At 42.1% G+C, this 16734-nt stretch overlaps 1 protein-coding gene across 1 annotated transcript in view; it reads right to left on the reverse strand.

Moving 5' to 3' along the window:
- The window catches only part of PRTFDC1 (phosphoribosyl transferase domain containing 1), a 131086-nt gene that overhangs the window by 97799 nt on the left and 16553 nt on the right, over positions 1-16734 (reverse strand). The window contains exon 2 of the mRNA XM_033931384.1: positions 16272-16378. Within this exon, the coding sequence (XP_033787275.1) occupies positions 16272-16378 (107 nt within the window). The remainder of the gene's footprint in view (positions 1-16271; positions 16379-16734) is intronic.

Here is a 16734-nt window from a genome sequence, read left to right on the forward strand (position 1 = left end):
CTATCGGGGTGATCACAACAAAGTAGATTTCCAAACCAATGCAAGTAACATCAGTATGAAGTAAATTAACAAAAATAAAAAAAATCCTTCATTATAGAAAGAAGGAGAAATGCCTCAGAATGTCCGGTGTTTTAAAATACATGGTCATTGTTAATCAATCTTTAGCACAAAAGGTAAAATTGGGACTTACCTCAATATTCGTGGAGGATAGGGTCAGAGCCGGCCCGTGAATATTTAAAAACCACGAATAACTTTTAGGGCCGGCTCTGACCCATCCCTGCCTCCCGGACCTTCCCCAAGACTACAACGGGAACTCATAGCAGCCATTTTGATGACGGCTCTGCACGAGGCAGGTGCGTAGGAAGATCGATCCTGCCCCGCATCGCTGCTAGACCACCAGGAAAGGTCTGGGGGGGAAAAAAAAATTTGCAAATAACCAAATCCACGGGTACTGAAACCGCGGATTCGGAGGGAGAAGTGTAATTTTCATTCCCTTAATCATGGCTGATGAATCCAGACGGTTGGGTTTTGTCCAACTACCAGCAGGTGGGGATAGAAAGAACTGAACTGCTTTCTATATACCATATGGCACACTCTGGCACTTCAGTATTACTCCTAACAAAAGCTGGAGGAAAAAACCTTCCCCCAACACATTATCGACTCCCTCCTCTCTAACATTCATCGCCTAAATCGACAACAGGCAATGAAATTAATTGCATCAAAAGCAATATGCAAAACAATTCTACTAAAGAACTACCAACGTACAATGCCAACAAACTGTACTGCATGCAGAAATTAGGGTGTATATAAGGGAAAGAAAATTATCAGGTAAATCCTAATTTTACTTTTCCTGGATCTACAGCAGACAAATCTAGACAGATGGGATATAGCAAAGCAATCCTTAATCAGAGATGGGAGGACGATGAAGCCATGGAAAGCACTGACACCCCAAAACAAGCCTCTTCGCAGACTGCCACATTTATTTTATAATGCTTCGAAAAGGAATGCAAGGATGCACAAATAGCCACCCAACAAATTTTTTCCAAAGAAAATAATTGCAATTCTGCACATGATGTCGCCAGAGACTTAATAGAGTGCGCTTACAACTCCTGTGGAGTGGACTTTCCCTACATCAAAAATGCCGATACAATTGCTTTTCATATCTATTGAGCAATTGAGGCCTTAGAAGCCACCAGCCCCCGAGACTGCCCTCCAAAGAGCACAAACAAATGGTCAAATCGCCAAAACTCATTCATAACATGCAGATAGCGCTTCAAAATCTTGTGCACGTCCAACAGGTGAAACTGATCCTGGGAGATCCTCTGTATAGTCTACCTCCCAGAATGACCGAAGAAACAGAGGCCGATTCAGATGAAAAGTAGAAGCCACCTTAGCTAGAAATGAAGGAACCGTACGCAGAGTCACTCCGGCCTCTGAAAAACGCAGAAATGGATCTCTACAAGACAGAGCCTGAAGCTCTGAGACTTGCATTGCCGAAGAGATTGCTACCAAAAACACCGCTTTCAGAGTGAGATCCTTAATTGTAGTCCTACGGAGAGGTTTTAAAGGAGCCTTTTGAAGCTCCTGAAGTACCAAATTAAGACTCCACTCCGGATATGGGCCATGCCCTGGTGGCTGCAGACAAGCCTCCTCCCCCTTAAGGAATCTAACCACATCTGGGTGTGCTCGCTGCCAGGGAATGTTCTTTAGCTAACCACTGAAACAGGCCAACGCTGCAACCTGAGCCTTGATCAAACTCAGGGCTAGGCCCTAGGCACAACTCTCCTGAAGAAACACCAGAATGTACGGGAGCAATGCAGACACTGGAAAGAGAGCCCCACTGAGCACACCAGGCCTCAGAGGTTATCCAAACCCACCTATATGCCAACATACTTGTAGATCGCTTCCAAGCCTGAAAAAGTGTAGCAATCATATGATCTGAATAGCCTTTCTTCCTGAGTTTTGCCCTTTCAAGAGTCAGGTCATAAGACCAAAGCGGGAGGGATTGTTCATCAGCACCAAACCCTGATGATGCATGTCCGGTGACTCTGGAAGATGCAATGGTGCATCTAACCAACAAGCAGACAAGATCCGCAAACCACAGATGGCATGGCCAAGTGGGTGTGACTAACACTACCTTCCCCTGATGAAGAAGTGTATCCAGGCCCTCCAAGCCGTACTGTTTGGTCCAGCTGAAGAAGCGTGGCATCTTTGCATTGAACAAGATGTCATCAAGTCCAAGATTGGAACTCTCCACTTCTGTGTGATTTGGCAAATTGAAAGGACTAAAGTTGCTTAAAACAGTCCCTCTGAGGCCTCTGGTTCTGCCCTGGCTGGAAGTGCTTTATATCCCTGAAACAGGAGCGGTTCTGTGCCATATGACCTGCCCCTTTAGGCTGGTGCTCTGGAAAGCATTGTGCTTTTGACTCTCCAAGATCCTTAATGATCTTCACCAGCTCTTCACCAAAGGGCATCCGACCCTTAAAGGGCAGCTTCATGAGCCTCTGCTTGGACATAGCATCTGACACCCAATTCCGAAGCCAGAGCAAATGCCTTGCCGTGACCACTAAGGCCAACTGCTTTGCCAGAGCCCTTACCAAGTCGTACAAGGAATCTGCTAAGTAGGCCAGACCCAACTCCATAGCTGGGAGCTCAACAATGGCCTTCGTCACCACATCCGCTACCTGAACATACATTAGGCAAGATTTTGTTGCGTATGAACTGCAAACTGCTGCCTTGAACAATAGGGCTGCCACCTCAAAGGCCACCTTCAGGGATGTTTCTAGCTTGCAATCATGTGCATCCTTAAGCACAATGACCCCCTTCAATGGCCAGCATAGTCCTTTTGGTGACTGCCACCAATCATAGCATCCACTTTAGAGTCTCCAGCTCCATCTGCGGCACAGGGTAAAGCCGAGCCATAGCCTGTGCCACCCTCGGATTAGAATCCAGAGAGGACCACTGAGCTGAGATCAGCTCCTGAATGGCCTCCTACATAGGAGAATGTTTTAAGTGGCCAATTAGTGCCCACCATTCTGGGATTAGAAGAGGATGGAACCACTGTCTCTTGATCTTCAATATTAAGAGCTGCCAGTGCCTTGACTATAAGCGAGAGTAGCTCCTCCTTGCAAAAAACTCACAACGCAGTGGGGTCATCTGACCAATGCCAGACGTGGATGCTATGGATCTGGTGCCTCTGATGTCACATAAGAGGCCAAAACAGTGGTCTCTCCTCTGCTTTAGCCCTGTCTTCCACTGGGTTTAGCCTTTGGGTTTCTGTTTTTTTTTTAAGAGAGGAGGGAGTCTAGGAGAACAGAGGAAATTGAGCAGGGCTAGTGGGTTGGGCAGGGAACCAGAGCCTTGAGCTGAGCCCTCGACAGGTACCCAGCCATATGATTCCCATACTCCACTGAAATAGAAGCACTATATCAGGAGCAAGCCCGAGCCACCATCTATGCCAAGGTCTGGAGGTTGTTTCATCAGTGGTGCACAAAAGCTGATGGAACCCTCAACAGCACCAGTGTCAGTGGTTTTGTCTGTTCTGCAAGTTGGCCTGGAAAAGGGGCTGGCAGTTGGATCCCAAAGAGTGCAAGCAGCAGGTCTGTCGTGTTTCAGAGCCTGGTTGGGCAAGGATTCCTTAGCTTCACATCCTGACAGATTTTTGAAGGGGGTGCTCAGGTTGAGGCATCTGGTAAGACAAACTTTACTCTCGTGGCAGCTTAACATTGTTTTGAGTGGGCTCAGCAAGGCGCCTTTTGAGTTTTTGCTGGAAGCGTCATTGCTGAATCTAACAGCGAAGACAATTTTTCTCATAGTCATTGTCTTGGCAAGAAGAGTGTTGGAGATACAGGCACTGTCATGCAGAGAGCCGTTCCTCAGATTTACAGAGGTGGGTGTTTCTTTTTGCACTGTTTCTTTGTTTCTAGTGAAGGTGGTTTCTCGTCATTCCATGTCAATCAGGAAGTCAAGTTGCCTGCTTTTCACACCACAGGTTCCAAAAAGAGGGACAAAGTTTTACAGCTATTGGATGTGCAGAGAGTTCTTCTCCGATACCTCAAAGTAACCAATGAATTTCATCTTTCAGATCATTTGTTTATCTTAACCAATTCTGCTAGACTGGGCAAACTGGCATGTAAGGTGACCATTTCCAGATGGATTTATATGGTGGCTATTTCATCAATGTATATTGGCTGTGGGAAACAGCCACCAATTTCCTTGAGAGCACACTCCACTAGGATGAGGATAAGGCGGGCCAAGTGAAGTATGCATGGGAATTTGATTTTCATCTCCCTGTGCTTTGATTACTTTGTCTGCTTTGCCCTTGAAAAGTACATGGGGCACACAGTCTTTCATGATGTTGGTTACTGCAAGAGAGAAACACAATGAGAGATGTGCCCGTGGGTCTGCATACACCATGACCAGTTTCAAAATTTTTCTTTGGCAATTGACTTGTACATTTTTCAGTCATATCTGTTCAAATGCATCATGTTCCCTCCAGACTACAGCATTCTCCTTCACGTTCTGCTCAGATTCTACATGTATTCAGTACACATATTTCTTGTTACCTGCACACATGTGTTTCTCCTTCCATTTGATGAAGTGCTGCCAAATTGTATTCAAAACTGGCTGGGTTTCTGGAAAATCTAATCTGTTTTTAAATGGAAAAATCTTCAAATCATCTCTATTTCTCATACCTGTTGGATGAGGCCATTGTAGTGGAAATGAGTTCAATGTAGTTCAAAAGCGAGGTCTAACTGTGAAAAGTAATTATAAAGTTTAGCTTGTCATCTAGCTTTCCAAAACTTTGAATTTCCTGACTTATGTATTGTTGCCTCCCACCCCCAGTGAGGCATGACATACCTCTAGGGCCTCCTAAAGTAGCAGCAGTGGCGGTGGATGGCTAACAGACACAGGCTCTGAATAGGCTTGTTTGCGGCCTGCCCCACTGGAGCCTTCCCTCTGTCATATCACTGATAACATCACCGATGACATGGCAGAGGGAAGCCTTGGCAGGGCAGGCAGCGAACAAGCCTGTTCAGAGCCTGTGTCTGCTAGCCATCCACTTCTGCTGCTGCATTAGGAGACCTGATGGTATATCAGATCTTAGGGGGAGGGGGGGTGTCAATCAGAAAGTGCTGCACAGGGGGATGGGAGGGAGGGATAGAAAGTTGCTGCACAGAGGGGAATAGAGGAAAAATTGTTGGACATGGGGTGGAGGAGAAGATGGGCATGCAACAAAGAAGTAGAAAGGGGTGAAAGGGAGAAATCCTGCATGTGGTGGAGGGAAGGGAGACAGACATACATGGAGAAGAGAGAGGGAGAAATGTTGGACATAGGGTGGAGGGCAGGGAGAGATGGTGCATTGTTCCCCCAAGATTTTAGCTGCTCATGACTTTGTACACCGCTTAAACAACTTTTTAATTGGTATATCAAATTTCAAATAAAACTTGGAAAATTTGGAAACTTAGAAAGAAATATTTCACAGGGTGCTGAAGGAACTTAGGGAAGTTCTGGTGGCTCCGCTGACTGACCTTTTCAGTGCTTCTCTAGAGTCGGGAGTGTTACCGGAGGAATAGAGAAGAGAGGATCTGGTCCCTCTTCACAAAAGTGGAAGTAAGGGAGAAGTAGGGAATTGCAGGCTGGTAGGTCTGACTTCTGTGGTAAGCAAATTAATGGAAACACTTTTAAAACAGAGAATAGTGAAGTTTCTGGAATCCGGTGGATTACAGGACCGGAGGCAACATGGATTCACTAGAGGTAGGTCTTGTCAGACAAATCTGATAAGTTTCTTTGACTAGGTGACCAGAGAATTGGATAGAGGATGTGCGCTAGATGTATATTTAGGATTTTAGCAAAGCCTTTGACAGTGTTCCACACAGGCGTCTAATAAATAAACTAAGTGCCCTCGGGATGGGTCCAAAGTGACGGGCTGGGTCAGGAACTGGTTGAGTGGAAGGCGACAGAGGGTAGTGCTCAACTGAGATCGCTTTAAGGAAAGGGATGTTACCAGTGGTGTGCCTCAAGGTTCTTTTCTTAGGCCTGTTCTTTTAAACATTTTTATAAGTGATATTGCTGAAGGGCTGTCGGGTAAGATTTGCTTCTTTGCGGATGATACCAAAATCTGCAACAGAGTAGACACCACGGATGGTGTGAATAACATGAAGAAAGTCCTAGCATAGGTTGAAGAATGGTCTGAAATTTGGCAGCTAAAATTTAATGCTAAGAAATGCAATGTCATGCATTTGGTTGCAAAACCCCAGGGAACAGTACAGTTTAGTGGGTGAAGAACTTATGTGCATGATAGAAGAGCGGGACTTGGGTGTGATTGTATGTGATGTGGCCAAACAGGTATGTGATGTGGCCAAAAGGTGACAGTGAAAGCTAGAAGGATGCTAGGGTGCATAGGGAGAAGTATTACCAGTAGAAAAAAGAAGGTATTGATGCCTCTGTATTAGAATATTGTGTACAAGTCTGGAGACTGCATCTTCAAAAAGATATAAAAAGGACAGAATTGGTCCAGAAGAAAGCTACTAAAATGGTGCGTGGTCTTTGTCTTAAGGCTTATGGCGACAGACATAAAAGATCTCAATATGTATACTTTGGAGAAAAGACAGGAGAGGAGAGATATAATAGAGGCGTTTAAATACCTTTGTGGCGTAAATGCACACAAGTCGAGCCTCTTTCATTTGAAAGGAAGCTCTGGAATGAGAGGACATAGGATGAAATCTAAGGAAATACTAAGAAAATACTTTTTTACAGAAAAGGTGGTAGATGTGTGGAAGTCTCCCGGAAGAGGTGGTGGAGACAGAGACTGTCTGAATTCAAGAAATATAGGATAAGCACCTGGGATCACTTAGAGAGAGGAAGAGATAATGGTTACTGTGGATGGGCCATTTGGCCTTTATCTGTCATCATGTTTCTATGTTTCTGTAATGGAGGAGAGCAAGGGAAAGATGCTGTACAGAGGGGAACAGAGAGGTTTGACCCAGGGAACAAGGCAGGGAGAGAGAGAGAGATGGTAGACAGAGGGATAGACTTATGTCACAGTGCGTCACCAGGCCGGGCCGTGCCCAAGTGGGTATGGCCGAGAAAGCCCAGAGCACACGGCGCTGACCAAGTGGTTAATCAGTTCCCAATTGGAGTGGTGGATCAAGTAATAAAAACACCTGGATTGATTCCAATTTAAAGTACTTTATTCCATTTGAAACTTCAATTTTCAAAAAAACCCTAAAATAACATTCATGGTTCAAAAGAAAACTTGGCTTTCAAAGATGTAGTCCAAAATGGCCTCCCTTGGGTCGTGTCTGGTTTCAAAAATGCTTTCATACAGTTTCTTATTCAAAATTATTACTGGCAGCGTCATACTGGATCTTGCCTCTGAGCTCTTCTGACTGCAGAGCTCAGGGCAGAAGGGACCTCCTCCCACAGTGGCCGTTGGTTGTGGTCCCTCTCTAAATGACCCACAATCCAGTCTTAAAGAAAAACCAAAAAGGAAAAAAATATCCCAAAAGACTACTGCCAGGGCTGTGCAGGGCCAACTGCCACAGCCTAGAAAAACTCAAGTTCTTTCAAAATAAGCTTGTAAGAACCTTCACAAGGCATTAAGCTTTACAGTAAACTTTTACAAACTTGGGTTTACTGGGGCAGCCAGGATATGACAGTAGAAGAAAAGGTACATGGGTATCTGGCTGGTTTACAATATAAAAAATTTTTAAACTAAAAGAATAAAATAGGGCAGGTTGGAGCCAAGACAAGGACAAAATTTAAACAGGTTGGAGCAGTGGGGGGGAAGGGAGCTTTTAATTGAATTTAAACTTAAAAGAAAAATTTTCCTCTCTGAATCGAGCAGTACTAGCTGATAGCAGCCATATATCTGGTGTAAATGCTCATACCAAGATTTGAGAGATATACACTTAATTTACAGGTTTCATTTATTTGATATACCATTATCTTACTTACAAGTAAAAAAAGCGGTTTACAATAAAAATATTTTAAAAAATCTAAATAAAGTAGAAAAGCTCATAAAAAGAAAAGCCCATCCCAAAAGCTTCCCCATAATCAAACTCAAAAAGACACCATCTTACCCATACAATACCCCTGTGTGTGTATATATATTGTTGGGCCTAGGGAGGGAGAAAGAAATATTGGACATGGTGGTGGGAGAGGCATAAGGCATGGGGAAGAAAGAGATGAGAGGGAGGTGGTGGAGAGGGAACAGTAGGACTGATGAAGAACAAAAATAAGTGTAAACCTCCTATCTTTTCTTTCTATTTAAACTACAGTACTTTATTTTGAAGACTGTTTCTTTAATTTTCTTTAATGTCTAAAGTTTTTATAGACTTATGTACTGTACAGGATCTGAGTTACATACAAATTCAACTTAAGAATGGTTAAAAAAGCCAGAACTCATTCTTAACCCTGGGACTGCCTGTATTCATAAAGGAGTGGAGGAGAAGCCTAGTAGTTAGTGCAGTGGCCCGAGAACCTGGGAAATTGGGTTCGATTGCTACAGCAGCTCCTTATGACTTTGGGCAAGACACTTAACTCTCCCCTGCCCCGTCTGCAAAATAAATACCTGTATATAATATGTAAACTGCTTTGATTGTAACCACAGAAAGGTGGTATATTAAATTCCATCCCCTTTCTCTATAGGACTGGTATTTACACCTGTACTTGTTACTTAACATTAGACTCCTTACAGAATTATCTCTAAAACGTGTCAGCCTTTACATGAACACTGATTTTCTTAAAGAGGTTATCCTATAGTCCTCTTTTCTCCTTGTCTTCCTAAGAACATAAGAATAGCCTTACTGGATCAAACCAATGGTCCATCTAGCCCAGTATCCCGTCTTCATGGAGGCCAATCCAAGTTACAAGTACCTGGCAAAAACCCAAATAGCAGCAGCACTTCATGCCACCGATCCAGCGCAAGCAGTGGCTTCTCCCATATCTGTCTCAACAGCAGTTTATGGACTTCCTCTCATTCTTACTTCCAACTTCCTTTATTTCAAAATTCTTACCATGTTCTGCTCTTGGAGGAATTTTGCACAACTGCACAAATCACAGTTTACACAGAATTCCCCTACAATAAAAGAATTTTGCACTTGCTGACCAGGAAGCAGCAGCCGTGGTGGGGATTCATATGGTCACAAGAGAAGAAGACCCAAATTTCCACAGGAGAAAAAGGACAATCCAAACAAACAAGACTGTGGAAATCCAATGTTCTTGACTCTGCTTTTATTCAACAAATCCACACTTGTCATAGAGGGACCCAACAAGGGCTGTGTTTCGGCAAAACACAGGGATCCAAGATATTAATAACGTAATCTTTACAAATGTGGAGTAACATCAAAAGCTTGACTAGCCCAAATAGAACCGCCAAAAAGGCACGAAACCTGAGCGTTGGAGACACAAGTTTTAATTAAAAGTCATTAATATATCAATAAAATATTGTAATCCAGAAAATGGTTCTCATTAACATGGAGAATGGACCTAACAGTCCGTGTTTCGGAGAAACACTTCTTCAGGGGTCCTATAGGAAAATGAGGTAGGAAAGGTGTGAAAATGATAGCTGAGGAATATGCACCACCTGTGAATGGTGAATCCTTTGGTGAAGAAAATAATGATATTTTAATGGTGTGAGCATGGAAGGGATATGTGAGCAAAGTACTCCAGAAATATATGGTGAAATCCAGAACCACATGTGAAAAGGATGTGAAGAATGTTTACCAGCTGTGTTAGAGGTGGCGTGTGTAAGTGCTGGTACTGCTAAAAATGATATAAATGTGAAAATGTAAAATTTAAGTGAGAACTTGCATGTGGAGAAAATGAGAAAGTAGCTGATCAAAACAAATAGAACAGTGATGAAAACTTATACATACCAAATTGCTTTGCTAACAGAGAACCACATGGAATAGAAGTGTTGTATAAAATCCTTAAGTTCTTAAAAGTAAGAGAAAAACTTAATAACTGAATAAAAGACATAAAAGAAAAAAAAGGAACAAGCTTGGAGTAAATGGAGCAGGCATTTTATTGATATTTAACAACTTTTAAATAAAAGTTCTCGCACCTTGTACATTCCTCTCTGCAGTCTCTTTTTTGTTTTTGGTGCTCGAGAGCCTCTCTCTATCAGATTCTTCCGTTCTTTACCTGGCTCACTATCTGACCTCTACGGAGCCTCCAACAAGGCCAGGGTAGAGGTAGATATCCCTGATGATACCATCAATAAAGGAGTACCCAGGTCAGCTATTTTGACTGGGTGAGCCATTTGGCCTTTATCTGCCATTATGTTTCTATTTCCGCTTGTCTCTAAATTGGGTCATAATCCCTCAGAGTACAATGATTCAGACAATTCTGGCCTGAGATTGAAAGCCTTCTTTTCAGGCTGAGCAAGAGATCTATGGGCAGGTATGCCACCACCAAGCCTGTCAGTTCTAGCAGTCACTGCCACTAAATACAAACCTGGCAGCTCTTGAGAACCGGGACAAAGCTTCTGTGCTAAAGAGAATCTGAGTGATAAGCCATCTTAGCTCACATAAGAACATAAGAAGTTGCCTCTGCTGGGGCAGACCAGAGGTCCATCCTGCCCAGCGGTCCGCTCCCGCGGCGGCCCATCAGGCCACTGCCTGAACAGTGGTCTCTGACTAATTTTGTAATTTACCTCTAATCCTGTCCCTATAACCTTACCTCTACTCCCATCTGTACCCCTCAATCCCTTTGTCCTCCAGATACCTGTCCAGACCTTCTTTGAAGCCCTGTAGCGTACTTCTGCCTATCACATCCTCCGGCAGCGCGTTCCATGTATCCACCACCCTCTGGGTGAAAAAGAACTTCCTGGCGTTTGTTCTAAACCTTTCCCCTTTCAATTTCTCCGAGTGCCCCCTTGTACCTGTGGTTCCCCTTAGTTTGAAAAATCTGTCCCTATCCACTTTTTCTATGCCCTTCATGATCTTGAAGGTTTCTATCATGTCTCCCCTGAGTCGTCGCTTTTCCAGGGAGAAAAGCCCCAGCTTTTTCAGTCTGTCAGTATATGAGAGGTCCCCCATACCCTTTATTAGCTTAGTTGCTCTTCTCTGGACTCTCTCAAGTACCGCCATGTCTTTCTTGAGGTACGGCGACCAGTACTGGACACAGTACTCCAGGTGCGGGCGCACCATTGCACGATAAAGTGGCAGGATGACTTCCTTCGTCCTGGTTGTGATACCTTTCTTAATGATACCCAACGTTGTATTTTGTTCGCTTTCCTTGAAATACAACCCTTGGTGTTTCCTTATTACGTGGGTTTTTTTTTGTTCTAACTTCCTTTTTCTTTATATCCTATTATAAGTTTATCATTTGTTTGGTCCTTGATTTCTTGATTGGTATGCAATTTTTTTGTTGTTATAGGTAAAATGTATTTTCTTGTTTCCCTTTGTTAAAATCCAATAAATAATGTTAAATTTTTTTTAAAAAGTGAAAAAGGTTCCAGGGTGCAAAAACTTTTGTAAAGCACTGTAAATAATTGACTGAATATTCTGTCTGAATAATAAAAGCTGTTCCAAGCCTTTATTCCCAAAGTACAACGTTATTAAACAACCTGTAAAAAGTATGGTACTCCACATTAGTAGTTCTCAAACTTCTCTTGGGGCCCACCAACTAGTTGGATTTTCAAGATATCCCTAATGAATATGTATGAGAAAGATTTGCTTGCCTGCTATCTCTATTATATGCAAATCTCTCTCATCTATATCCATTAGGGATATCCTGAAAATCCAACTGGCTGATGACAGGTTTCAGAACTCTGCTTAGCCCTTCCAGAAATGTGCTGACAAGTACTACAGTACAATCAAGCAAGACTCTCTCCCCCTCTTTCCACAACCTCAAGCCCAGCTCTCAGAGGAGAGAACTCAGAACCTTTGACATGACAGCGCTTTGCATTGCATCTGAGCCATTTGGCCGGCCAAGAGTAACTATTGTCTTAATGGCAGCTTGAAGTCAATGGGGGCAAATCAAATGACTAAGAGGGAGCCATCCTAAATGTTAAAATCTGTCAGTGATAAATATCTCTAGGAAGAGGCAGAAATTCAAATTATGGGCCTTCAAGCAACAATTCTGAAAAGACCCCTAGAGCAGAAGAGTGTAATACACTGCCTTAAGCCACAAATCTTACATGATCTCCGGTTTTACTTAGTCATTTTTAGCTGCTCATAAAGCTGACAATTATTGATGAAAAATACTAATCTTTGGCAGCCCAGCACAATTCTTTATGCTAGTTTCAGTGATGCTAGTATGAGCATCATGGATGCAAAAGCCTGCTGAAAAAGTGTGCACAAAGTGTGCCTTAAAACTTGTCACAGTTTGTCATAACAGATTTTGACCAGTTTATTAGCTGCTATAACTCTAGAGCAAAAGTAGATATAGACTCCAGCTTTTTATCATTGATTATCCTTGCACTGGACACTACACTGTCAAATTTGCAGCAATTCAGTATAAACAGCTGCATCAGAACATTCCTTCAAATTTTGCACCATTGACATAAGGGCTGAAATTTGGCAATTTTCAGGGTCAATTGTTAAAAAAAAGAGTCTGCCTGAATTGTTTTCTAACTAGCACTATCTGAAAGAGAAAATATTACTCTACAAGATTTATATTTATTCATTTGTTTTGCAATGCAACCTTTATTGAAATATAAATTTGCTTAAAATGATGGGATAGTCTGTATGCATGGCCCATGATATACACATATCACAAGGCTAGAAAATGTATATGAAATAGATGTTACATTGGTCCGTGTTGGCTTTGCCACTACTGGTTTCCAAATAAGCAATCAGTATCCCCATCACCAAAGGGGCCACACCCAATAGCCATACAACAACAGCCAAGGGTGGGTTTCTTTTCCACAGGATCCCAAGCCTGTTTGCATGGAAAATTACATGGCACTTTGATGCACCAATACCTTGCCAATTTGAACAGAAAGGCAAAGTTATATCCTCTTCAAAGTCTGACATGTATAATAGAGAATGACACGGGGAAAAAATCTGTCCCCGTCACCGCCCCGTCTCCGGCCCACCATCCTCTGCACCGCCCCGTCACCGCCATCCCTTTCACCGCCCCTTCCATCCCATTCACCGCCCCGTCACCATCCCCGCAGCATCCATATAAGCCTTAGTACTCTAATATTTAGCTTATTCCGTTCTTATAAAACATGAGAGAAGGGCTGTGGGAAATGCTGCTTGTAATGCAATTGAATCAAAATGTGGAGCCACCATGGTGAATCTTTTAAAAAAATATATAATCATCTTTATTGCGAGCAAACTACATAACAAACAAACAAAGGCCAAATAGGAAAACATCCAGTCCAAGTTACCGATTACAGAAGAATTTTACAATAATAAACAAAAGTAAGATAAAAATATGATACAATGCCAAAGAAGTGAACAGTAGAGGCCAATGTTTAAGAGAAAGCAGAAAGAGAAAAATAGATTTGCAGGAGAGTTTTTTTCCCCATACATTATAACATCCCTCCCCCCCAAAAAAAACTACCACCATCCCATAATCAGTACAACTCCCCTCACCCAACTTCCACCCACAGAAACCAATTATTTATTCAATATAAGACTATGTTGTTGATGAGTGAGCGTATTCCAATAGGGCTCCTAGATCGCCTGGAATGCACTCCAGCGCTTGGACTCTGCACCGGCAGACATTACAAACAAATCATTCTGCCCCAAGGCAGAGGCCTCAATATTTATTTAAGTATTTATATACTTAAATAAAGGTCCAGCAGCCCCCACCCTCCCTCCACCTCACCTTATATTCTGAGTTTGCCGGCTTCCTTTTTCCCGAGTCGCACGCGTTCAAAAAGCCGTGCACGTGCGGCTGCGCAAGTCAATCAAACTTCTCCTCTCCTGCAACTTCCTGTTTCCGGTTGCGTCAGAGGAGAAAATTGATTGACTTGCGCAGCCGCGCGTGCACGGCTGTGCGAACGCGTGCGGCTTGTGATAAAAGGAAGCCGGCAAACTCGAAATATAAGGTGAGGTGGAGGGAGGGAGCTGGCAAAACGCTACGGGCGGGTGGGCGGTGGCTGCGGGGACCGCGCGATCCTTGATACCTCACTGCGGAGACAAGACCATTCACCGCTCCACGGGGCGGTGAATGGCCTTGTTCCCATCCCCGCAGCGACTGCTATTTTTCTTTCCCCGTTCTGGCGGGTTACCCGCGGCTAAATGCGGTAGCCGCGGCTAAACCGCCACCGTGTCATTCTCTAATATATAACTTAAAAATCGAAGAACACAATCTGAATCAGATATCTTGGCAGAGGTTCAAAAAGGTTAAAAATACCTGACTAAAGCATATGAATGGAGCCAAAGCAATACACAAATGGCTAAAATGATTGGTAATAATGGGTTCAACAAGTCCTACTGAAGACAATCAATTCTGAGTGTAAAAACCATTTTAATAACTGGAAAATATGAAAGTCACACATATGCTATACATAGCAACCAATTGAAACCCAATGCTGACTTGACTGGAGAATGAACAGCAAATGAAACACAAAATATAGTACCAATCACTAAACTCACTCACCACAAGAAAAACACATATTACAACAATAATGTAGTACCTTTAGAAATCTTTGACAAGTATAAAACAGTTAGAAATACAGTGGTATTCAAATTATCGAACATAAATGCAAAATGCAAATATTGCATGTCACACTGCTAAGCATTCCTAACTTTGAGGTGAATTTGTACATTTAAGAGAGTAGCGTTGCAAAACCAAAAAGTATGCATCATATAGAGTAAAATTTTCTTTTTCAAACAGTGTTGCTTTTAGGAAGATATAGGCAGACTCTTCTTTTTTTTTTTTTTAATTGACCCTGATAATTGATGAATTTTAGCCTCTGTGTCAAAGATGACACATTTGAAGGAATATTATGATTGTAGCTATTCATGCAGTATTGCTGCAAATGTAAGGATAATCGATGATAAAAATCTGAAGTCTGTATTTACTTTACTCTGGAGCTATAGCAGCTGATAAACTGGTCAAAATCTGTTGTAACAAACTGTGACAAATTTTTGGGCACACTTGAGCAAATTTTTCGGGTGAGTATTCATGATGCATTGTTGCAACTAGCACAAAAGGTTATGGCGGATTACCAAAAATTAGAATTTGACTAATTATTTGCAATTTTACAAGCAACTAAAACTGATACTTTATTCATCACTATGCACAATGGGTCTAGCTCAGTGACTAATGCAGTTAGGAATCTAAAATCTTAGGAAAATTCTCTTACTACCCTGACTATTCTATGTGCAAATTTTGAATAAAATCTGAAACTTAATAGTGGGGACCATTAGACCACTTGGCATGGAATGACTCTATACTATATATGAAACGTATCTTGAAAATGGAAGCTTTAAATCCCAACTAGTCTCCTCTTTACTGCTTGTAATACTCCGATGCGGCCTGTGTTTTGCAGCAACACCACTGTTGTGTCAGGGAATTATAGCATCGGCTTCTTTCATTCAATAAAGCAACAATCACAGCTTCTGCATGGAGATGGCCCAAAATGGTGCTGACACACTATATAGATACCGGCAGAGGGAACAGTCAATATAAGACTGCCACATAGCACATAGATTCTCTCACCTAATTTCCCATTCAGAAAAAATGTTGCCATTCTATATTAATATTTAAACCCAATGGTTCTGTCGTCAACAATTTATAATCCATCGTTGCTCTTTCTGTGCAAGAGATGATTTATAGTCCCCTCCTCCCATGGAATACCCAATCTAGAATTACAATCTCAAGTTCATATAGTTGTGCTGTAATTGACTACAATGCTTTGAAAAAGGAGCTCCCGTATGTTACCGAACTACATTACTCTTTGTGTTTAGCCAATCTTAGATTTAATCTTCTTGATGTTTGTCCAATAGTTTTTCATAGTTTATTACACATTGATATTAGATTAGTGGTGTTTTTTTGGTCAGTAGTCAGTGAAAGACTGTTTGATAAGAAAACAAAAAATAGAAAAAATATCATTTTTTAAGTGGTGGATGGGGAGGATTTTATGCCAATGATGGAGGTTTGAAGTGGCCCAGAAGACAAGAAAGTTTAGATAGAGGTGGGCCTATACTCTGAAGCTTTTCCTACCCCACTTAAAATGAAATAACAGCATGATATCTTTTGAGCAGATCTAGGTTTGATATATAAATAATGTACTGTATTTTAGGGACACAGGATAACCTTGCTGCAATTATGCTGGGAAATGAAAAGTGGAATATAATTACCTGTCCGTGATGATTCCATGAGGTATGAACACGCATTCCAAATCTTCAGAGTAGTGGTGAGGAAATGTAAACAAATCCAGCTTATACCCAGGCCAATCATCTGGGATCTGTAAATTAATAATCATAATGATCAATAAGAAAATACATAGCTCATGTCCCTCCTCATTTCCCAGCCTCATCTCTTTTCTCTAAGATACTGCACAACTATTGGGCTGTATGGCTGGACAATATATTTCTAGGAATAGGACTGGTTACAAGTGCTCAGAGGGAATGGAGCATGGAATGTTATGATTATTACCTCCTACTTGCAACCTGATCAACAGAGATCAACAAATGTTAAAAAGTCTCATCCAAAATCAGTCAGGTAAGTGCTTAAAGAAATACTCATACTTTGAACTTGTATATAATACCAAATTGAGGCCTGCCTGGTAACTCAGACGAACAATACAAAAACCCAGAAAGG

Source organism: Geotrypetes seraphini, chromosome 2 (assembly GCF_902459505.1).
Source record: "Geotrypetes seraphini chromosome 2, aGeoSer1.1, whole genome shotgun sequence".
Taxonomy (NCBI): domain Eukaryota; kingdom Metazoa; phylum Chordata; class Amphibia; order Gymnophiona; family Dermophiidae; genus Geotrypetes; species Geotrypetes seraphini.